Here is a 21,528-nt window from a genome sequence, read left to right as displayed (position 1 = left end):
TTTTTGGGGGTGATTATCGTAGGATTTATTATCATTTGGTGATTTGATTTAAGGCTCTACCTTGTACATTACAATGATATATAAATACATTGAACTACTTGCGTAGATCAGGACTTCTTTGAATGTTTGCGAGTGATTTCCTTTTTTTTATGTCCGTTGCTTTTGGCAAAATATTTGCCGAGTCAAGTTTGCGTATGTATAAAATATATATAAACATGTATCTGGGTTGTGTATGTACAACAGACTGCCTTGTACAACTTGCGCCTGACTTTCGCTTAGTTTCCAATTAACATTTTGAGAAACAAATTTATGCAGCATCATGCAGAAGTCTTCGTGTTCTCGGCTCCTCAGCTGTGATGTTCCTGAATATAATAATGTGTATAACGTGATGGTGGGGCGATGGATTCAAATGATAGATGGCAAGATGAAGCGTCAACAAACTTAATATCCAATTCCCTCCCCATCTTATTAATATACTTTAGGGTGTTCCGATTTGCTTGACAAAGATTAGTTCTTTGGTATTCTTTTGGCGATTTGCAGATGTTTTACAGATGCTACAAGACAAACAAAATCTTCAAATTACATTAATTTAAAACCAAAAAAAAATGTTTAACCTAATATACTGGTTTATATTAAGATCAAGTTTAACAATTCAAATTTTAGATCATCTTCAAAAATTTTACAAACTACATACTTAAATCGGTCCACCCTAATACTTTTTTGTATAAGTACATAAAGAAGATTGGCCCGATTTCGTTGAAATATGTAACCTGGCAAGGCAGTCTGCTGCACACATTTATAACAACCGTATACACTTGTCTGACTTATTTCATGTGGGGTTATAAAATTAGGTACATTTACAGTATTAACTATAACATTTTAAAAAATCTGCACTTTTTCAATTTACACAAACAACAAACATTTGCTAATAGCCGAAAATTATGCTACGATTTTGAATTCGTTTTGGTTGTTTTTTTCGCGTAATACTCGAAGCTTATCTATCAACTAGGGATTCTTGGTTTGATTCTTCTTGGTTTCTTATTTAGTTGGTTTACAATAAGGACACTAGTGAATTACATTCAAAACAGTTGATGGAGAAGCGACCACCCAAAAGTCTGAGGAAAAATCCAGTAGGAAAGGCAACGAATGTTGTGAAAGTAGCGACGATGATGATAGTGGTGGCTTCCATTTCCTGTTCCGTTTAGTTCTGCAGCGCGGCTCGCAGGAGACTGTCCAGGGTGAGCTGGATAGTCCCATTGACAGCAGCCTGCAGAACGGATGGCGGCTTGGGCAGGGCCGGAAACATTGTCGGTGCTCCCGCTTGACTGCCCTTACCGCCCAAGCATTCCATACCAGTGGTCGCCAACGTTTCGGTCACGGGGTTGTGGCATATGCTAGGCGGCGATGGCAATGGGGGCGGGGGGCTTTTTGATTCTTCTGTTTTGGATTTTTTCTCTGGCTGGCTCTCTTGAAGCTGCTCCTGCTCCTGCTCCTGCTCCTGCTTCTGCTTCTGCTCCTGCCCCTTCTCCTGCTCCTTCTCCTGCTCTTGCTTCAGCTGCTGCTGCTGGGCAATCGCAGTGTTGACCTTGTTCCACAGGTTGCTGATGACAGCGCCTTCCTTGCTAGCACCCGCCGTCCGCTTCGCCATCTTTTCGATAAAACTCTCAGTTTCCGTAACAGGATTTACTGTGGTTTCCACTACATTCTGCTGCTGCTGGCCACCTTCGCTGCGGGTGTGCGAGACGAGACGTGGTCTTATCTGGGGTCGCTCCGAAGGCAATTCCGGCAACGTTGCAGATACCGCCAGACCCTGGCTCACCAGTTTCAGCATGATGCGTTGTGTGATACCTAGCACCAGATGCTTATTTTCTTCGGTAATGTAGGCCACCCATTGCTTGGGTTTACTTTCATCACTGCTGCTTGCCGCCGGGCGACGCAGCTTGGCTCGCATAGACTCCACAGCCAAAACATTTGGTGCTTGTTGTCCTGATCCGTCTGGCTTAAAACTTACCAAATCGTAAACAAAGTCTTTATTGACAGCCTTCACCCGTTTCCGAATGGGACGCTTCTCCTGGGAATATTCGCCAGATTCAGGTGAGATTTGAGTGCGAGATTTGCGACGCTTTTTGCTAGTTATGGGAGTAGTTTCCGACGGCTCCTGGCAAGGTTCTTCCTTTATCACTGTTGTTGGTGATACTGTACGCACTTCACCAGCAGATTCGGTTATGGTTTTAACACGCTTCAAGCGCCTTTCGTACGTTTTAATAGGCGGCTTGGCCTCCTTTTCTATAACTGCTAGCTCCTCTTCTTTATCCAGCAATATGATATCACCGTCTACATCGTCGCGAGAGTATTCGCACTCATGGGTGGATACATATTGCTCTGTCAGCTGGTCTCGATCTCCTTCTATCTTGTGGGTAAATCCCAAGTGATTAACAATATCGTAGCGCCTAAATGCGCGATATTCGCACAGATTGCAGCCAAAGCGGCGTGCACGGTAGTGGAACATGGATATGTGACGACGTAGATTTCCGAGAGCATTGAACTGCTTGTGGCAGATCTTGCAGCGGCACCGCAGCTGTTTCTCGACTGGTACATTACGTTTCTTTTTTGTCTTGCCCTTCACATCTTCCGGATCGGCAAAAGATTCAGGACCAGCCTCTGGGGTAGCCTCGTGCTCTTCATCAGTGTTTGAGGCCTCATCACTGGCAGAGTCGCTTTCATTGCCCAAATTAAGCTGGTCTAATGACACAGTGTGCAAGCCGGAAGCAAATGAATCATTTGGCTGTGGTAGATCATTAAATATCTCGTTTAGAGTAATTTCCTCATTCTTGATGGGATCACTTTTCGGCAGATCTACGGAGGCAGTTGGATCCTCATCGTCTGCATCCAAACTGGAATTATTGCTCTTCACTTTAAGTTTTTTGACGGAAGGTGCCGGCTTGGCCAGCGCCTCTTGCTTCGCCCGACAATTGAGCAGGTGGGTTGACAAAGCAGCGCGCCGTTCGAAAGACTTTTCGCAGTAGATACACAAAGACATGATTTTACGGTGCTCACCGCTGGCATCCAATGGCTCCGGGACATAGCCCACCACGTCGTCGGAGAGCTGAAGGCGCTTTAGCTCACGACAAGGACCCTTTGGCTGAATATCTCCTTGCTGAACGCGGCGCTTGAGAATTGTGTTCCGCATCATTCGAATGCGACGAGTTGGTTTCCTGAAAAATAGTTTTCAAAGAAGAATTTATTTACAGTTGCAAACGTCAGGGACTATTTTTTTATAGTTTTATGTAAATGAAAATTGGATTTATAAGGAAAGAAAAAGTCAGATTTTACAATAACTTCTTCTTTTCATTTAAATATTTTTAAAAACTTGTTTCTTTCGGTTTTCATTGGTCCCCTGCAATATAATTCTTAAAGACAGAAAATTCGAATGAGAAACTGTTCGAACCATTCACCTAATTTGACATTTAGGGATGACTTTTCTATTCTTGGCAACTCAACTGAAGATTTTGAATACTTAAAATATAACAAAATATAAATATAAAATTCCAAGAGTTTTCTTTTAATATTAACTGAAAAAATATTTTCAATAAAATTTAATTTCTTCCATGAAAAAACAATTATGGATTATAGAAAAAAAGAAAATCGGTAAGACTGTCACAACTTACTTGTGATCCTTGGATAAATGACGAATGACTGCTGCAGCCTGCAAAAAGGTCAGAGAACAGGCGGGACACTGAAAAACAAACGACGATGAAGAGTGATGCTTTTGAATGTGCAGCTCAAGCGTTTTGTGCGTTTGAAAAGTCAGATTGCCTGTAAACAAGAAAGAAAAACACCAGTTACTAACTGATTTCATGGCCTATTCGGTTGGGGCCCTTACAGGTCTCACAGAATATGCTCGTCTCCGTTTCGTCACTTATCGACTGCTCGCCGGTTTCGCCGGAGTCGCTGCCACCGTGGCGTTCCATCTTGACAGTGGTCAAGGCCTTGCCGTCCGGTCCCACAATGGTTTCAGATGGATTAAGCATGCGATGCACCTCATCTAACTCAGTCCTTATGCTGTCCTCCTGATCTACCTTGATGGTTTGGTAAACTGCTTGACTCGAGGTTGGCACAGACTCCAGCTGCAGAACCGTGGGAGAACTTCGTCTGGTCTGTGATTGAGCCTTTTCTCTGCGAAGTCGCTCGATGACACCACTCAGATCCCGTATACCACCACTTCCTCGAATGGGACGCACATCACGAGGAACTGGAGAACAGCCTGTACTTCGGCTGCGCAGCATGTTCTCTATATCCTGCGGTGACGGCCCGCCACCGGTTTGTATGATCATCGTAGAGTTCTGATCCTGAGAAAAAAGTTAGCAACGATTAAAAAGCATTTATGGCTATAGAGAACATGTCATGGGGTGTCTTTACTGCCCACTCACTGTGTATCCACTGCCATTCGCAGAACGAGCGCTGACGCAGCAAAAGACCCTCTTGTGGCTGATGAAATTTGCGAGACTACGGAACATGTTCCGGCACACCTTGCACTCGTAGATCAGGCTGCACTCTAGACTAAGCAACTGTCGCACCTGTTGGAGAAACGGTCAGTTATCTTTTGTAGTAAAAAAAATCTAGGGCGCAGGAGCCTCCGCCATTTCAGACCAGAGCAGAGTCACGTACTCCACACTTAGATCAGACTCACCTCGCTGGTACCATCCTCATAGGCCCGGCGCGCCTCCTCGAATCCTGTGTGGGCTGTACGCAGTGGGCGCTGCAGCAGACTGATGTCGTCACCGTTGTGGTCCATCTGCTCCTCCTTGAATGTGTCCGAGTTACACCGCGAGCTGCGCTTCCTCATTGCGCTGGTTTGGGCCCCGCTTCTTGTCCTGCAATTCAAGTGTGGGCACAATCTTAGCTCACTTCCTTCGCGGTGTTTTTCACCCACGTGTGGCTATTAAACAGTTTCTAATACGCGATCAAATAGGTTTTCCAATTCGAATATGGACCTGCATCTTGCATTTTTTTTTTTGTATTCAGTGTGACCGTGACAGGGGCTTTGGTTCTGTTAGAATGCGAATTTGGTATATTCGGTGGATCGAGTGCGGGCATACGGAACTTTTAAAATTTAGAGTCAACCATTTATAATTTAACCAACAATGAAAGACTTAGGGCGAAAAACCAAATATATTTTTGAGTTTTTTAAAAAAGTTGTACTACTAGTTGAAAATTATTCTGACCTAAATAAGGTTATAGAAGTTTTTCCTGATTTTAATATTGAAAAAAGTGGTATATAAATAAAAAGATTTATAAAAAGATGCAATACTGTATAATTTATATAATACCGAAAAAATATTTAAAAAGCAAATAAGATAAAAGCTTTGAGCTTACTTCAACCAACCCACGTCTATAAATATTTAAAATTATACAAAATTAATATCTATGATAATATTTGAAATACAGAAATATATTACTATATTTAGTTCAATATCATTAGTTTGGAAATTTAACCAAACTACATTTTTAAAAATAAACAATTACTAATCGCTGAAGGCTCAAAATATGAAACACCTTTATTTTGATTGAAGAAGAATGCAACTTTTTTTGGCGTTCAGCTCATGGTTACACTGATGACTTGAAAAAAACATAGTGACCGGACTTAAGCTCGTCACATTAGTTTCACCCATAAATTAACTTAAAATAAACACAATGAGCTGTCCAGGATTTGGAGAACTAAATATACCTTCGTCGCGAGCCTTTTGGGACGACTGCGACGAGGACGAGTTGGAAAACCTGAAGCCAGTCGAGAAGTGCGTGATTTTTACTTGTTTAGATTGTGCTGAATTTAAAAACTACTATTTACAGGCTGCAGCTCAAATTCGATGGAGAATCGGTTGGCGAGGAAATCCCCGTAGAAAGCGATTTCCTGGTAGTCATTGAGGGCGTCAACGTCAACCACTTCGGCACCTCATTGCTGTCAAAAGATTCAAAACTAGTTTGCGGCATTCCTTCAAAAAACTCGTCCCTGCATTGGAGTCCCTCGTTAAAACAGTTGTTAGCAATCCTTGATGAGGACTTGACTAGCAGTGGCGAGGTCACGCAGCTTTTACTGCCTTACACCAAGTTGGCCAAGAATGTGATTACCCTTACGCTGAAGCCAAAGGTGGAGTTTAAGAGTGAAGATATTCAGCAATACAGGGATCACATAGCTATTGTGCGTGGAATAGGTGTAAATCAGAAGGATATCACCGATTTAGAGGCCCCCAACTTTATAGCTGGGGTGGCGGCTGGAGGTAAGTCATCCTGGTGACAGCATAGGAATTTCTCATCTAACCATTCTTAACAACAGTTGCCAGTTGGCGGGATCAAGAGGAGTTGCCTGTAAGCTCCTTCGTTATCTACACCGATAAGGTGCCTCTGGACGCCACGGCTGCCCAGCCAGTGATCAAGTTACTCCAGAGCGTAGGCGTATCCTGCAGCTCCAGTTACATCCCACCGCGAAAGGAGAACTCATACTTGTATATGTGAAACTAATTTTGGGTGTGTTCTTCCTAGTTTTAATGCTTGTAAAAATGTTGCGGTTGCGGAATAAAAAAACGAATTACTTTAGTACTTCAAAAATACTGAGGTTGATGTCTCGACTACGTTGCTCCATGTGTGCCTTGGCGATGGCGATGAACTGCGGCCGGGAAAGCATCGAATAAGCGGGTACCAGCAGTGAGGAGGTCAGCAAGTGCAGTTCTTTATGCCCACTGCAAAACAAATCGATTCCCAGTTCCAGGGCGGTACCGAAGTCCGACTCATCGACGGCTATATTTGCAGCATTGGCGACCGGTTGCAGCTTTTCAAGCACCGTTTGCTTGGCAGCTACTTGATCGATTTCCTTACGCTCCAGCATGGCTAACATTTTCTTAAGCTCGACATCGCTGACGAGCAGAGAACGGTAACCCAACTGCGTCTTCCGGTCGAAGGGCGCAACAATCCCAGCTCGGTGGAATGTCTTGGCAACCACCTTCTTGGTGCGCTCCCGCTGAAGGCGGTCCAGTTGTGCAAATTCCAAGGAATTGTCGCTCAAGTACTTCGTCACGGCCTTTTTGGTTCCAGCCAACTGACCGGCTGAAAAGGGAGTGGCCACAAAATCGTGCTCAAGGTAGTAGAGAAATGCATCGAAGGCATTTCCAGCCACGAATTTAAATTCACAGCCAGAGGCAGAGTCGTTTCGGGCTATTAGGAGATTTTCCTTGTCCTGCGGCACATCTCGCCAGTAGCCGTAGTGAATCCCTGTGCCACGACGCACGAAGATCGTCTGAAACTCTGGCGGATCATAGTAAAAGCGCCAATGTCGCAAATAGTCCCCTGGCTCTCCAAGTTTGGCGCCGTGAAATTTGCCGGCTAAAAACTCGAAGGGACCCACTAATTGCAATTGGAATAATTTGTCTAGATGCTCTAAACCTGCATCCTTCGGTTTCGCAGGATCGGATTTCAAGCTTCCCACATACTTCCAAAATTCATAAAAGTCTGGCGGCATTTCGACAAGGAATTTGTGCCTGATGAATTCGTTGGATTCGCAGAGATTATCGTACTCTTTCTGAATGGACAATCGAATGCGCTTCTCCAGGATCTCCATATAATTTTTTCCGGATATGTTGGTCATGGCTTCCCTGTGTAGCTCCGCTGTTTCGGATTCATAACTGCCCCTGGCTTCCTCTTCATTCTCTATATCTATACTGGGGTTACTTGTGTTGGGCCCATCCTTTTCAACCGTCTGTGCTGGAGTATCCTCTTCTTTTTCTTCCGGCTGTAAGGGTGCACTTCTTTTTGGCGCCACTTTTCTACCTTCTACGTTGTCTTCTTCGTTTTCTTTCGGCATCTCTGGATGATTGTACTTAGACAAATGAACGGGGTTGCGCTGATAGCACTTGTCCCAGTACTTGCAATCTTCTTTTGGCATTCTCGATTTTAAAGAAGTTACAGATTCGCGATACGTGCGGTACGGTATGGGAAAATATTCGAGAATAACACGCTTTCAGGGGCGCAGTAAGATGTATATAGGGGGTATTCGTTGTACTTTTGTACATACATACATACCTACATATGTACATATATCTCACTAATCTGCTGATCGTGTTAAGATATCAAATGCAAAACAGAACAAAATGGAATTTGTTTTCCTTTTATTACCATTTTTTAAATTCAATTATTGTACTTTCGCTATGACAAGTATTTTTTTATTGTAGTTTAAACATACATATTTTAAGCACGTCGTTTTTATGATTTATGGAAAGGGGCTCATATGGGATCTACTCCTATTATAAAAAGCTATAATATTTATAATTTGTAATCTACATTCAAATATACCCCATTTACTTCCCAAACTGTGTACGTCCATGTAAATTCCCGCCAATAAGAAGAAGCACATGCACACACCCCCAAAAGTGTTGTGAAATGCCGTCAGAAAGTGCCGGTGACTGGCAAAAAGTTGCACTTAACTGCAAGGCATATAAGAGGGTTTTTCTTTTAATAATTGTAGTTCATTCAATGAATACAAACTTCGCGAAGATAATCGAAATATTGATGGTTCTGTGGTTAGTAAAGTTTCAGTAGCTTATAGGCAGGCGCTCCAAAGGGATAACACTATTCTAGGAAGGCCGTATAGAACGACTAATCCTCGACAGCACACATAACCGAGTAGACACACTCCTCTTTGTTAATCAGGTGGCAGGTCTTGTTGACCAGAGACATCAGCTGGTTCACGTCGGTGGCCCAATTGTTCAGTATGTCGGAGGCGCTCTTTTTCTGGGTGAAGTAAATGATGCCGGCAGGACGGTCGATCTTAACGCGGATGGTGTCGCTGTTGGCTAGCTTGGACAAGTACTCCTCACAACGGCTGGTAGGAAGGTTCAACAGTTCGCTCATGCGGGTCAAATGCAGACGGGAGTAATACATGGCAATAATGCGAATGTTCTGAATAAGGGCAATATTAATTAGTAAATAAATCACGCGAAACTCAACCAAAAAACCTACATGCTCTATCAGACGATCCTTGAGTTCGGCTATGCACTTTTTGCCGTGCTTTGTACTATCCTTAAACATCTCATTCTCGGCCAGCACAAGTCCGAAATCTGCGTTAAATGACTCGAAGTTGATCAGTTCCTTGGACATGAACAAGCGGAGAATTTCTCTGTTTAGGGCAGATAACATAAGATTTTGGGTTTCTGTTGCAACTAAAAATACTTACTTGTAGGCTGGTACTTCCTCCAGCTTTTTGTTTTTAGAGAGGTGACCCATCATATCGCTCTGTTCATTGTCGAATGGTGCTAGGACGCAGTATAGAACAGCGCAAACAAGCTTTTCCGTTAGTTCCTTCTTCTGTTCCTCGGTCAGTTCGATTTCAACCTCAGGCTCTGGGGCGACCTCTGGCTTCTTGTCCTTGTCATCGTCATCTTTCTTTTTCTTATCCTCGTCCTTTTTTTTCTGCTCGTCCGTGGATGCAGCAGAGTCCACGGGTGTGAGGCCAGTCTTCTTGCGCGGTGGCTCCGCAATGGCTTGGTAATGCCGTGAAGTATTCAGGAAGGAGGTGTCCCTGTTCAGCTGGATCATCAAGTAGTAGAATTTAAGTTTGAGATCGTGTTGTGCCGGATCGTCAAAGAACTTGATGCTGATCTTCTTGGCGATTATCTGCGTTGATACATAGTCCTCCTTGAGCAGGCAGAGGCGCATCTGCTCCAGGATAAGCTCCACTTTCTCACGCTTGTCCATCGATCCGTAGGTCTCCACCTGCAATTCCTCCATGACTGTGGCCGCTCCGGCAACGTCACCATCCACTTCCTTAATGTCGGCCAAAATCTTGGTAAGACGGGCCCGTTCAATCTCTACGTAGATCTTGCCCTCGGTGACAGAGCGCAGAGTGTCGATCAGCTTCAGCTTGGTCTCCTTGTCGGGAGTCTTGTCCACGTACGTAACGCACTCCTGGATCATCTTGACCACAGCCTGCTTCAACTGGGAGCGCCGGCGCACTAGCAGGGATACGTACTCGTTGAGAGCATTCCAGTTAGAGGCGTCGAAGCAGATCTGGCAGATGGCCACCAGTACGCGAGAGCAGGAAACCATGTCGGCGCCTAGGCGGGTCTGCTTCTCAAGCTGAAGCATCATCTCGATGGCTTCGTGAAAGGCGTCCGGGTTTTTCTTGGCCAGATCCTTGGCTAGGGGGATTTTTTCATTACAGGCTGGTTCGTAGTCCACCTCCATCTTGGTGATGCGACCGCCGTCAAACAAATAAGTGTCCATGGTACTCTAAAGTGCAGTTAGATTTTATTTTTCCGCTATGACGAGGCAGTTTTCCTAATTACCTCGTCTTTGTTTATGTCCTGAAACGGAATCTACTGTGACTGGTAATTGCTGGAGGATATGCTGCAATCCGTCTTTTTTGCAACCTGGTAAGTTTGCCTGCTACTGTTCTTTGCGGTCCTAATTGCAAAAGCGGCTTTTTTCTAACAATATTTCTCTGCACAAATTCTGCTTACAAATGCTGTGTTAAGTTGGCTGCGCGACTTTGTAGTGTTGGAAAGTGTTTGCCAGACGAGGGGATTTTGATTTCGAAATGGAAATATCTCCGTTGGAAGTATCACACTTAAACAATTTTATGAAAATTATGCTACAATTTTTATTTAAAAAAGCAAGACTCAAAATAATGAGAAAGTAGGCAGGAAGTTTGACAAAGGTTTTAATATCTTAAACAATAAGATAAAAAGACAAATATATATGGTCGTTGTTCAACATATACGCCCAGTAAAAGAGGCAAACCTATAGTTTATGATAGAATTAAAATGTTAGATCCCAGCATTTTTAATTTTGATTGTGTAGCCCATTAGCTGCATTCGTGTGAACGTACCGCATCAAATTTTAGCTGTCTACATAAATACGCTCTCAGACTTTTCTATACACATAATTAAATATAAATAAACCAAAAATGGATTAATAAAGTTTATTTAATTAAAAATTTAATAATACATGATCAGGCCGCCAACTATACAATATCTTAACACACTCAGCTAACAACCCCATCAGTTCGTTGGCTAGCTCTCGTTGTTCAACACTGTTGGGAAGCCAAAAATTTATTTAGCCGCGAAAATTGCACTACACACCAGCAAAAACCTAAAAGTTTGGGTAGAAAACCTTCATTTTGGTTGATTTAATAATTCATAAGATTTACTGGACCCTACGTTACTATAATAAACAATCAGTTTCAAAGAAATCTATTATTATCTACGGAAAGAAACTGATTGGCGGCTTTGAACGTTCAAGAAAATGGCACAAATTGAAGAGTACCAGAATTTGGTAATCGATGCACTCGAAGTCGTTGAATTCAAGCTGAGTAAGTTGATAATATTTCGTCCAAGTGAGCCATTTCAATAATTATATTTTCAGTTCGAGACAAGGCGGACATCAACAACGATGCCCTAACTTTCCACCCTAACATGGCCCACCAGATTTTTGGCGAGTCGGAGACCATCTTCGGTTACCAGGATTTGCACGTGCGTGTGATGTACACGGCAGGACCTTTGCACATTTACCTTGGCATTGAGTACGGCAAGCGAGTGAATGAGATCTCGGGGGGAGAGATCAAGGCCGACGATGTGGTCAGCACCATTGCCCAGAGTCTGCCGGACGGCTGCTACTTCATCAATCTCGATGAGTTTTTGAAGACTCTCGATAAGGCAGATAAGTTTCAGCCATTTGGCGAGAAGATTAGCGAATATACCCGGGTATCGGACGACGGCAGCGAACGGGTCTTCGAGGTGTACCAGTGTGACTACAAAAGCTCGTCATTCCTTAAGTTTTTTGCCCGCCTACAGACCTTCATTTTGTGGTTCGTGGACGCCGCTTCTTACATTGACACCGATGACCCACAGTGGTGCTACTTTTTGTGGTAAGTAATCTAGTGCGGATAAGAACTATTGAATTGTCACATTGATTTGCTTCTTGTATTAATAGTATTTTATTGCAATACTTTATTATTTTATATGCTTCTGAACTTCAACCAAATTTTTATTAGCCTGACAGTATTATTTTGCGCCTGCATTTATCGATTTAACAGCATATTGCTACTTTTGTGAAAATAGTGCACTCGGCAAAAAAATATCCGGTCTTACCGATTATTCTCTACTAATACTCTTATTGCATTCCCCTTTAGCTATGAAAAGTATAAGAACAATGATGGTCAGTGGCAGTACGCCACTGCTGGCTACACCACTGTATATGAGTACTATGCATACCCTCAAAACAAGAGGCCCAGGATAAGCCAGATGTTGATATTGCCGCCATTCCAGAAACTCGGTTTGGCCACACAAATGGTGGAGACCATTTACAAGTTTTATCAATCTCAAAAGAGTGTAGTGGACATCACCGTGGAGGATCCTTCTGAGGAATTCCAGCGGTTGCGCAACTTTGTGGACGCCCGATCTTGCAAGGAACTGAAATCGTTTTCTCGTAACGAGATTGTCAAAGGCTTTAGCAAGGAAATGGTGCGCGAAGCTCGTGAAGCACTGAAGCTCAATCCTCGTCAGGTGCGAAAAGTATATGAGCTGCTGCGTCTCTTTTATACCAATGTGAATAATGAAAAAGAATACCGGTCTTATCGCCTCGAAGTTAAGAAACGACTGAACGCTGTCTATTATAAGCAACTAAAGGACATAAAGAAAATGGAACGCTTCAAGATGGACACGGAGATGCTTCGTGCCCGCCTGCCAACTATTAAGCAACGCATGGAGCAGCTGCAGGAGGAGTACAGCGTCGTCGAGCAGGACTATCAGAGCACCATTGCCAAATTGAAAGCCTAGTAGGATCTGTGGATCCAAGGGGTGTTGAGTAATTTATTTCGTTTTTCATTTTTCAAATATGTTGAATACAAAATACATTATGTTGCTATAAGCCTATAGTAGGATTCTTTTGAATAAATATTAAAAATTACATATGGTTCAGTGTATATATCATGTATTTATAAGATATCAGATTACCGTGTGCACGTACATAGAGGGGCAATGCTGGGCGTGGGGCACTTGAGCAATTAAGCATTTATAAAACAGAAAACATTACGGCTAACGAGTACGATTTATACAGATTGAAAAGTATTGCACTTGAGACTTGGAAGTACGCATGGGATACAATCATCGAGGATGCTGGGCCAGCAGCCCGTACAACTAGCAGGACCCGTACTCCTCCATCCACTTCTCAAAGCGGGCCACGTCGTCGGCGGACACAGACTTTTTGGTGCGCTGCCGAGCGTCCTGAAAGTCCTGTAAAGTAATCGGCTGGTCCACCTCCTCGCGCCTGATTTGCTTGATCTGATCGGGAGTGCGTCCAGATATGAGGCGCCTCATGGCCATCATGGATGCGTCGCGGCACACGTTGCTTATGTCCGACCCCGAATAGCCTTGCAGTTCGTCGCCGATCATTCCAGTGTTCAGGCTGGGAGACAGGCAGACGTCCTTTAGACAGAGCTTTAGCAAAGCCGATCGGGTGTCGTCTGAAAACCATATTTTAGTTACTTCTTTACAAATTACATATATTATAGTGGTTTTATTTCCAAAGATATTTGTGGCACTTCCATTCTATTGTATTAAATACTTTTTGATAAATTTACTTCCACTTACCGTTTGGGAGTGGAATATAGATCCGCTTCTCAAATCGCCTCCGGAAAGCCTCATCGATGTCCCACGGGTGGTTGGTGGCTGCCAGCACCATGATCACCTTTTCCTCCTGCATAGTAGCATTAAGGCCATCCATTTGAATCAGCAACTCAGCCTTGAACCGTCGGCTGGCCTCGTGCTCCGAGTCGCTGCCTCTGGATGCACACAGGGCATCGATTTCGTCGATGAAAATTGTGCTAGGGGCATAGAAGCGAGCCATCTCAAAGAGAAGCCTTACCAGCTTCTCACTCTCGCCTCGATACTTGGATGTGAGAGTCGAGGAGGAGACATTGAAGAAGGTGGTGCCGCATTCGGTGGCCACCGCCTTAGCCAGCATTGTTTTGCCTGTACCCGGCGGACCTACCATTAAAACTCCGCGCCACGGCCTACGGATTCCCTTAAAGAACTCTGGCATGATGACCGGAAGTACGACCGCTTCCTATTTGAAATAAATAATATAAAAAGGGTTTGATTATCTTTTAATGAATGTATCCTGTTTGATATAGTACTAAGTATATAAAAATAGAACTTACTAATATATTGAATAAGGTATGTTGTAATTGCTCAACTTATGTTAATATTATTAATTGAAATATAACAAATGAAATGATAAATATAAGGGATGATAAGGTTTCGAAACCATTTTAATCAAAAAGAATGCAATTCAATATTTTAAATCTCCACACTTTTAGTTTAAGTTCCAGATATTCGCTGATTTTCTTCTTTTGTTTTTAACAACTAATAAGCTTACCTGCAGTATTGTTTTTGCCTCATTAAGCCCTGCCACATCTGTCCACTTTATGCACGGGTGCCGTTGCAGTATGTCCTTCTCGAGGGTGTCCACCAGATGAGCCTCGTAGCCAAGGGGCGAAAAGTGCTTGGCCTTGGTCTTTGGTGAGCACTTGGGCGTGTTGTGGCTGGTGGATATTGACTGCGCGTGCGAGTTGTCCTCCAGCGATGTGGTGGCATCCTGGTCATCCGAGTTAGAGTTCTCATCCAATGAGTTCTTTTTTACTGGTTTGTGCTTTAGAGTAAGCTGTGTGTTGGTGCTGAGCTTCCGTGCCCGCAGGCGCTCCACAGAACGACTTTTCCTTAAAGCGGCGGTCATAGCAGAAGCTCTTGTTGGTCTCCCTAGCCGCATGGCACCCATGTTGGTGGCGTTTGTGGGTGCTCCTGTGCCGGCTAGTCCTACGTTCCCGGCACTTCCGTGGTGACTCTGTCCCAGGCTGCTGCTGTTCGCGTTACTACTGATAGACGGAAGCGTGGGCTGGAGCTCGGGATCTCGACGCCTCAAGGAGGACACCCACCGATTGTCCTGCTGCTGCGATGGAAACGGCATTTGGGCCGTCTGACTGGGTCGCGGCTGTGGTGCCACTTCTGCGGCGGAAACTGCATTTTATTAATGATTATACAAGAGACCCAGCAACCCGGAATGCTTACCTTGGGTGGGCAGTCGCTGCTTGCTGCGCATGGGAACACTTCCTCCAATGCCCAATCCTCCAGGTGCATTCGAGCCCAAGTTGTTAATTGGCCGATGACGCTCTGTTGTTGACGAGTGTCCGCTATCTGAACCCTTCTTTAAGCTGGCATTCCGAGATGGTCGGCTGGTGGCGGTTATCTTGGTGAAGGCAAACGGGGATAGAGAGTCTAGTATCAGGGAGTCCATCATCCGGGCCATGTGCGACAGGCTAGTCGGAGGTGTGGATGAGCTGAAGAAAAGGGGTGAGGTATTAAATATAATTGTTATTCTTGATAGCAAAGCAGTCTTTATATTGACTTGTATTTTTGATTACCTAGTCCATAAAGAAATATTAAAGGTTTTTTCTTATTCTTATTAGTATTCTTTTAATGTTCAATAATGTATGTAGCTGATATTTCGAACTAATTGATACTTTTCAGAATATTAATTTTGAAGATCAGTAATTCTAAGATCAGATTCATTTTAGTTTTACCCATTTGTACAAATGCACAATCTTTAAAGGATATAAATACCCACGATTAAGGTATTCAAACTCACATTATGCTGGCTAAGAAATGTCCCCAAGAGCCCATTTTTAAAACTTATGGCTTGCCATCCATAACTTTTTGGTAGCTCCATGGCGGTTGCCATTCAACTTGGCCATGTCGCAAAGGTCATTTGCTTTATCAGCCGCGGACAAGTACTTTGCGTGTCCTGGTGTGTGCACATATAGCCGTTGGATTCCTCGTGTCTAGCCGTCTAATATTAGCTAGCCCTGGCAGAGCTGCAAAGCCCTCCTTTCCTACCCCATCCACAGACAATGCTCGGGAATTTCCAGGAAATAAAGAGTTCGTGGTGCCACCCAAGGGGGTCGGCTATTCAAACGGCAGGTGGGTTCAATAAACTCGTTGGCTCTTGGCCAGGTTATTGACGTGCCGGCGACAATTGTTAACTTTTTTATTCGCATTCGAATTGTTTTTTGGCATTTGCATGCGTCATCCGGCAACATTAAATCCTTAACGGATATTCCAGCAGCAACATTGTAAATCTCGATCTAAGGAGTATGCCACAATATATTTTACGCCGAGCTAATTAAGTTGGCAGCAGCAGCACGACCATATTTCCCGGCCATATTGCCTGACTCCTGGCACATCCGCTTGGTATTTATATTGTGTGCTGTACTCGTTCAAATTTGGGTTAATGGTTCCTATGTGCTCGCCCACGATTTCTGATTCCTGATTGGAATGATTAGTCGAGCGACTAACTAGGCCAGTTCCTATTTGTCCTATATAATATTCTAGAATCAATGGGCCTTAATTTAGGAGTTACTTGCATTTTAATTGAGCCATTGATTGATTGGCAAAGTGTTACAAGGCCGGTACGAGCGTGGAAAATAACCAGGCTTGGAAGGCGGATATCCTTGGACCATAAGTTATGATGGTCCCTTTAAAATTCGTGTCACCAAGAGGTGTTTATGCTAATTCCTACTCGATAAAGCCATTGGCACAGCAGAGAACAACATTTTGCCCTATGCAAATTGCAGCAAGTGGCAATTATGACTGGCAGAAATACATTTGCTGGGCAACACAGACGAAACTGGTTGGGGTTAAGAGTGTAAATTTACTGGGAAAATGCAGAAAAGAAAATCCTTTAAGGCACCATGATTAATGATCAAGGATGTGGTTGCATTAAACAATTAGTTTTCGTTAATTGTTTGTCAATTCTTTTTATATAATTCAAATATTCTTTATGAACTCAGCATGGGCCAGTCGGAATAAAATAAAATTAATAATATACAGTACGATTACTGGAAATGTACTGGAAAGAGACAACTGTTATGGTGTAAACATATTTTAAATATGGCAGATATTCCTTACTGAAAATAAGAAAAGGGGATACGGTGAAGTCTAAGCTAAGCCTAAATTACGAAATACTTTATGGAAACAAAATTGTTTAAACATTAAGCTGTTAAAACTTGAAGTTCTTAGTTCCTGAAATATAGATTTTTATAGGCAGATATCCACACTAGCCCTTACCACTGGTGCAGATCCCAGAGTGAGTGATATGGTGTGTGCCGATAGGCGGAGACAAATGGCACTGCCACCTCATACTCCACATGGACGTTGGGCGGCGACTGCGGCCGGATGGCTATAGCGTTTGAACGTTCCAGGGAAGGATTGGAGCTTGTCAGCGATCGTTGGCGCATGAAGGGATTGGGCGTCGTCTGCTGAGGCTGATTGTAGAGATTCGAGTTGTTGTTTAGCAACTGGGCTACACCGCCGGCCGGAGCCACCGATGTCTGGCCCATGCCGAACCAATTCTGGGCACTGGTGTTAAACATGGCGCTGTGCCGGCGTCAGACAGGTAAAAAACGAGACAGACACTTCACTTTGAATTTTAAAACACACGCGATTATGCTCGAGCGGAAACTTGGCTCCCTGACAGTCCGCACATGGAGCCTTCGATTGGTTCCAGTAAAAAATCGAAAACGCGAACCGAGTACACGAGACGTCCACCTGACGACTCAAGGGTTGCAGACCAACTGACCGCTCGACTGGACGACTGGCTGGCGTCCACAACAAAGACGACCAGCACACACATTCCGAACCGGGTAGTTTTCCTAGTTGGATTGTGTGCGTCTATGTGAATGCGAATTGAGGTTAAAGGAAGTTTCGCCTGGGCGCTGTTTGGGGGCGGTTTCAATCATGGTTATTTACAAGGAAAGGGTACCATAACTTTGAGGAAAACAAAGAGAAGCAGTGATAAGATTGACCGTGTTTATCATCCGTCCTTGTACGCTTATATTGAGCGATAAATTTATAATTATTTATGGCACAGTAATAATTATTTGTATAAAAAGTTACATCTGTTTTTTAAGAGCCCTAATGTTACGAGAAGACAAAAATAGGAGTTTTAAAAACCTTTGTATTATTAAATGCCTTTGATACTTTCTAATAACTCTGACTTTTCGAAGTCTAACTTTTCAAGAAGTAATAACATAATCGAAGGTCATTCACAAGTCGATTTGGCTTCGCTACACATTCAACTCCTTGTATTACCCAACGCCGCGGACTGTGGTCAATGCACGCTAGGTTCTGGCATAAGATTCCATCGATTTCTGGGTAAAGCACGGCGTTCCCCTCACTTATGTATGGCCCAGTATTAACTTAAATAGCAGCGGTTTCTTAATAATTTGCCGGCAATGTAATCTAATGGCGGACTTGCATGTTGGCTTAGAAAGCCGGTTCTTGAGTTGGCCTGCAATTGGGGATCCCAAGAACCATAGCATACATCCGAGAGCACCGCAATCAGAGGGCCTTGAGTGGTTTGTCAATACACAGAGGCATAATGTGAAAATCCAAGGGAAATCCAAAAATGAAGGTCGTTTTGGATGCGCACATATAGTATATCGCTATCTGAAAATCAGCTGCAAGCTGAGATAAAAATCGATTTCGAGGCGACAGTCATGGAACGCTCAAGTGTCCCGGCACGCGCCCTGCCCCTCCGATTGCCACCCCTTCGTTTATACCCCCGCGAAACACTCACCCCGCAGGAGTCATCATGGGCAGGTATGTGGAAGTGGAGTCCACGGTGCGTATGGTTGTGTTCCCTCGTAACACAATCTTTTCGCGCGTGGTGCGCCTGTAGGTCGCTTCCTCGCCTCGCATTCTGCTTTGCTAATGGTTTCCAATAAATTTTGAATTTTTCACAATTATTTTTTGTTAGTTTTCTTGTTTACTTTGGTCCGAAATGGTGTGTTGGAAAATTTTGCATCTGCTTTTCACACAGGCAACGTCAAAATGGGGACTAAAAGAGGAATACAGAGCGAGCGAAGGAGGAAAGGATGCTGCGGAAAAGCTTTGGCTCTCTTCTCCAGCTTTTCTCTCTTTCAGCCTTTTTACTCTTCTTCGCTAATTGTAAACAATTGCGCAATTTTCGCCTGCTGTTGCTCCTCCACTCGCTTCGATGCACAAATGGTCACTAAATACTGGATTGTTGTGGCCAACTCGGCCTGCCAGCCGCATTGCAACGCCCAGTTGGGGTGGGGGAAGGCCATACATTGGTGGTGTTTTTCAAGCAGAAAAGCTCAGGAACTTGTATCCTTTCTCGTCGAAAATTCTATTTAAATGCATGCTTTTATATTTAAAATATTTTGAACATAATTTAAAATTTATTTTTTAAATTTGAGATCTATTTCGAATTAAACCAATATAATGCAAATACTCAAAGTAAGCTTAAAAAACAAATTTCAAAACGATGTAAGCTTTGTGTTAACAAAACACTGAAATAATTACACATAATTTATTTTTTGTAATACCACCAAATACACCAAATGAAAGGCTCTTTTTAACCCACTCAGAAGAACAAATATATATGCATCTTTATTGATCGATTTTTAAAAAACTACTTAAAAGTTCGAATAATAAATTACGATTTAAAAAACATTACATTAAAATTCAATTCTCAGTTTAGTTTGGCGACTAGCCTGTCATTACATAGTGTTATTGACGATCAAAAATTTTATGAACTTTGCTTTAACACTCAAATTGCATTTGAATCCTTATTTATAGTTGTGTGTAAACAGTGACAGAAAGTTGTAAATAGTTTGGGGCAGTTCATCAAACGTTCCGCACTCGACTCACAGTATGGCACTGTGCAGTTCATTAATTTAAATTCAAAATTAAAAAAGTACAAGAAAAATGAAACGGTTTCGAAATTTCGTAGAAAAAGTGAACTAATTAAGAACTAAGCGAGGAAGTACTCATCCGCAGACGTAAACATAGACTGATGTTTGCATATTTTCATGTGTAAATATATATAAAACGTTTCTAACAAACACGAGGCACGTTGAAATGTAAGTAAGCAAAAATGAAGTGATCTCTAGGTTGGTTTTTGGTTTTTATTCCGACTCGGGGAAATTTGGTGGCTTCAGTTGCTTCTTGTCTTTAGGTGACCTCACAAGGCTGCGTATGTGTATATATATGTGTATATGGATAAGAGTCTATTTAATCATTTGAACGGTTTAACTTTCAACTAACAATAACTTTAACGCCGACGCTTCTTTCAATTTCGACCATATATTTCCCTTCCTGTATTACTAAGTGTGCGATACCTTAACAGCTGCATAACTTTAGATTTATCGTAGTTTCATTACGCTCTTGTGCACTAGTGTTTCGAGTTAGTTTCAAGTTTCCAAATTATTTACAACTAGCCCTGCTCTCCAGCGTTTACTAGTTTGGCGAGTATTTAGTTTACTGGAACTTGCGCGTGGCAGTTCTGGCCTTCCAGGCCTTGACCAGGTTGTATGCGAAATACAGCGTAAATCCGTGCACCTGGAAGCCAACGAAGCAGAAGGCGTACCAGAAAACGCCGTACGGATAGCCCTGTGTGGACTGAGTGTTAGTATGATTTTCCACAAATTGACTCATCTTGCAACTTACGCGCCAAACAAATATGTCCGTTTCATCTAGCTCAATGGACTTGTCCAGCGTAGCGAATTCCCACACGTCCGAGAAGTAGTAGGCAAAGCAGTAGAACAGTGGTAGGATAGCGAATAGTAGGATGGCCACCATGTACTTCTGCATTTCGCGCACCTTGTTGCCCCTGGCGGCCGAGAGACCGAGGAAGGAGGTGAGCAGCGATCCGGCCCACACGTACTCCCACCACAACGGCGGAGGCACCTCCAGCTCCTCGATCTCCAGAACAAAGATGTCCAGGCGGTCCAAGATGTCCGACGTGAGTTTAGCCAGCATCACGAAGAAGAGCAGGGCATGAACGAAGATGCAGAACTTCAACCTCGACTTGTTTAGCAGGCTAAAAGAGAAAGTGACTGATTAGTGAAAGATCTGTGTGTACTGAACCCGTTACTGGGGCGCACATGCTGCCCAGCTGGCACTTTGCCCAGCCGACCCTCGCATCAGCAAGTGGGTGGGAGCTCCAGGACGTGGGGGTGCTACTCCGCTCTGACTGGGGTCTGCATGCGATGTAGACAGTTGCCACCTACTGCCGCAGGCGCCCAAGTAATTAGATAATTTCGTGTGTGTGGGAGAGCTGCCGATGTACATAGTTTTATTATTAACCTAATTTGATATGTGCCAGCTACACGCTGCCTGAACTCGAAATCGTTGCCGTCGGTGCCCGCGACCATTAGACCGCCTCGCGATGCCATTTCGTTGACTTCGTGTTTCGTTGTAACACGTCGTTGCTTATTTTTAATAAATAATTGCACAAAAAATAGAGCTGGCCAAAATAGAGAATTAGAGATGGCCCTCTCGATTTCTTATCGATGTCTGGGAAACCAATGCCGATAGCTAAGCGCCCCTACTGTATTGGTTGGGTGTCTCCGTTAGTGTAGGTTGATACATTCGCTAAGTCAGGATGGTATATTCGCTAAGT

The 21,528-nt window shown here is 43.5% G+C and overlaps 7 protein-coding genes across 12 annotated transcripts; 2 read left to right on the top strand and 5 right to left on the bottom strand.

The window, feature by feature from the left end:
• Nucleotides 1-608: 608 nt before the first annotated feature.
• On the bottom strand, nt 609-5,007 carry LOC108115354 (zinc finger protein 800). Its single transcript, XM_017226778.2, has 5 exons — nt 4,691-5,007; nt 4,431-4,577; nt 3,884-4,349; nt 3,669-3,816; nt 609-3,215 (listed from the first exon to the last, which is right to left on the bottom strand). The coding sequence occupies exons 1-5, from the start codon at nt 4,844-4,846 to the stop codon at nt 1,202-1,204; spliced, it is 2,931 nt and encodes a 976-aa protein (XP_017082267.2). The 5' UTR covers nt 4,847-5,007; the 3' UTR covers nt 609-1,201.
• Nucleotides 5,008-5,593: 586 nt separating this feature from the next.
• LOC108115398 lies at nt 5,594-6,606 on the top strand. Its single transcript, XM_017226835.2, has 3 exons — nt 5,594-5,795; nt 5,851-6,278; nt 6,335-6,606. Exons 1-3 carry the CDS (start codon nt 5,695-5,697, stop codon nt 6,511-6,513), a joined length of 708 nt encoding a protein of 235 aa, XP_017082324.1. The 5' UTR covers nt 5,594-5,694; the 3' UTR covers nt 6,514-6,606.
• On the bottom strand, nt 6,512-8,017 carry LOC108115397 (histone PARylation factor 1-like). The gene has a single exon (XM_017226834.1). The coding sequence runs from the start codon at nt 7,934-7,936 to the stop codon at nt 6,587-6,589; it is 1,350 nt and encodes a 449-aa protein (XP_017082323.1). The 5' UTR covers nt 7,937-8,017; the 3' UTR covers nt 6,512-6,586.
• A 469-nt stretch (nt 8,018-8,486) lies between these two features.
• LOC108115396 (26S proteasome non-ATPase regulatory subunit 12) lies at nt 8,487-10,552 on the bottom strand. Of its 2 annotated transcripts, XM_017226831.2 has the most exons (4): nt 10,335-10,552; nt 9,224-10,278; nt 9,010-9,166; nt 8,487-8,949 (listed from the first exon to the last, which is right to left on the bottom strand). In XM_017226831.2, exons 2-4 carry the CDS (start codon nt 10,270-10,272, stop codon nt 8,647-8,649), a joined length of 1,509 nt encoding a protein of 502 aa, XP_017082320.1. In that variant the 5' UTR covers nt 10,273-10,278; nt 10,335-10,552; the 3' UTR covers nt 8,487-8,646. The 2 variants fall into 2 exon arrangements, with proteins under 2 accessions (XP_017082320.1, XP_017082321.1); XM_017226832.2 differs by lacking the exon at nt 10,335-10,552 and having other exon boundaries at nt 9,224-10,328.
• A 502-nt stretch (nt 10,553-11,054) lies between these two features.
• LOC108115373 (histone acetyltransferase type B catalytic subunit) lies at nt 11,055-12,954 on the top strand. The gene is made up of 3 exons (XM_017226807.2): nt 11,055-11,359; nt 11,413-11,914; nt 12,179-12,954. Exons 1-3 carry the CDS (start codon nt 11,293-11,295, stop codon nt 12,822-12,824), a joined length of 1,215 nt encoding a protein of 404 aa, XP_017082296.1. The 5' UTR covers nt 11,055-11,292; the 3' UTR covers nt 12,825-12,954.
• A 7-nt stretch (nt 12,955-12,961) lies between these two features.
• On the bottom strand, nt 12,962-18,950 carry LOC108115372 (katanin p60 ATPase-containing subunit A1). 5 transcript variants are annotated; one of them, XM_017226805.2, is made up of 6 exons: nt 18,872-18,950; nt 18,679-18,809; nt 15,114-15,382; nt 14,425-15,062; nt 13,638-14,112; nt 12,962-13,510 (listed from the first exon to the last, which is right to left on the bottom strand). In XM_017226805.2, exons 2-6 carry the CDS (start codon nt 18,798-18,800, stop codon nt 13,185-13,187), a joined length of 1,830 nt encoding a protein of 609 aa, XP_017082294.1. In that variant the 5' UTR covers nt 18,801-18,809; nt 18,872-18,950; the 3' UTR covers nt 12,962-13,184. The 5 variants fall into 5 exon arrangements, with proteins under 5 accessions (XP_017082294.1, XP_017082293.1, XP_017082295.1 ...); XM_017226804.2 differs by having other exon boundaries at nt 18,679-18,949; XM_017226806.2 differs by having other exon boundaries at nt 14,425-15,050; nt 18,679-18,947.
• Nucleotides 18,951-19,419: 469 nt separating this feature from the next.
• LOC108115400 (protein jagunal) lies at nt 19,420-21,404 on the bottom strand. Its single transcript, XM_017226837.2, has 3 exons — nt 21,213-21,404; nt 20,574-20,946; nt 19,420-20,516 (listed from the first exon to the last, which is right to left on the bottom strand). Exons 1-3 carry the CDS (start codon nt 21,299-21,301, stop codon nt 20,385-20,387), a joined length of 594 nt encoding a protein of 197 aa, XP_017082326.1. The 5' UTR covers nt 21,302-21,404; the 3' UTR covers nt 19,420-20,384.
• Nucleotides 21,405-21,528: the final 124 nt, after the last annotated feature.

The sequence above is a fragment of the Drosophila eugracilis genome, unplaced genomic scaffold, assembly GCF_018153835.1.
Source record: "Drosophila eugracilis isolate 14026-0451.02 unplaced genomic scaffold, ASM1815383v1 contig_1897, whole genome shotgun sequence".
NCBI lineage: Eukaryota > Metazoa > Arthropoda > Insecta > Diptera > Drosophilidae > Drosophila > Drosophila eugracilis.
Note: the sequence above shows the minus strand (reverse complement) of the source record. Positions and strands in the feature narration are given on the sequence as shown.

Coding starts and splice junctions, on each gene's coding strand:
- LOC108115354 (XM_017226778.2), bottom strand. CDS start 4,846: ATGAGGAAGCGCAGCTCGCGGTGTAACTCGGACACATTCAAGGAGGAG. Junction 3,817..3,883: donor GAGCATATTCTGTGAGACCT/GTAAGGGCCCCA, acceptor TCTTGTTTACAG/GCAATCTGACTTTTCAAACG. Junction 3,216..3,668: donor CATTTATCCAAGGATCACAA/GTAAGTTGTGAC, acceptor ACTATTTTTCAG/GAAACCAACTCGTCGCATTC.
- LOC108115398 (XM_017226835.2), top strand. CDS start 5,695: ATGAGCTGTCCAGGATTTGGAGAACTAAATATACCTTCGTCGCGAGCC. Junction 5,796..5,850: donor AACCTGAAGCCAGTCGAGAA/GTGCGTGATTTT, acceptor TACTATTTACAG/GCTGCAGCTCAAATTCGATG. Junction 6,279..6,334: donor AGCTGGGGTGGCGGCTGGAG/GTAAGTCATCCT, acceptor TCTTAACAACAG/TTGCCAGTTGGCGGGATCAA.
- LOC108115397 (XM_017226834.1), bottom strand. CDS start 7,936: ATGCCAAAAGAAGATTGCAAGTACTGGGACAAGTGCTATCAGCGCAAC.
- LOC108115396 (XM_017226831.2), bottom strand. CDS start 10,272: ATGGACACTTATTTGTTTGACGGCGGTCGCATCACCAAGATGGAGGTG. Junction 9,167..9,223: donor GAGGAAGTACCAGCCTACAA/GTAAGTATTTTT, acceptor TGCCCTAAACAG/AGAAATTCTCCGCTTGTTCA. Junction 8,950..9,009: donor AGGATCGTCTGATAGAGCAT/GTAGGTTTTTTG, acceptor GCCCTTATTCAG/AACATTCGCATTATTGCCAT.
- LOC108115373 (XM_017226807.2), top strand. CDS start 11,293: ATGGCACAAATTGAAGAGTACCAGAATTTGGTAATCGATGCACTCGAA. Junction 11,360..11,412: donor AGTCGTTGAATTCAAGCTGA/GTAAGTTGATAA, acceptor TTATATTTTCAG/TTCGAGACAAGGCGGACATC. Junction 11,915..12,178: donor CAGTGGTGCTACTTTTTGTG/GTAAGTAATCTA, acceptor ATTCCCCTTTAG/CTATGAAAAGTATAAGAACA.
- LOC108115372 (XM_017226802.2), bottom strand. CDS start 17,473: ATGTTTAACACCAGTGCCCAGAATTGGTTCGGCATGGGCCAGACATCG. Junction 15,383..17,168: donor CTCTGGGATCTGCACCAGTG/GTAAGGGCTAGT, acceptor CCTTTTCTTCAG/CTCATCCACACCTCCGACTA. Junction 15,063..15,113: donor GCAGCGACTGCCCACCCAAG/GTAAGCATTCCG, acceptor AATAAAATGCAG/TTTCCGCCGCAGAAGTGGCA.
- LOC108115400 (XM_017226837.2), bottom strand. CDS start 21,301: ATGGCATCGCGAGGCGGTCTAATGGTCGCGGGCACCGACGGCAACGAT. Junction 20,947..21,212: donor GCTGGCACATATCAAATTAG/GTTAATAATAAA, acceptor TTTCTCTTTTAG/CCTGCTAAACAAGTCGAGGT. Junction 20,517..20,573: donor CGGACATATTTGTTTGGCGC/GTAAGTTGCAAG, acceptor CAGTCCACACAG/GGCTATCCGTACGGCGTTTT.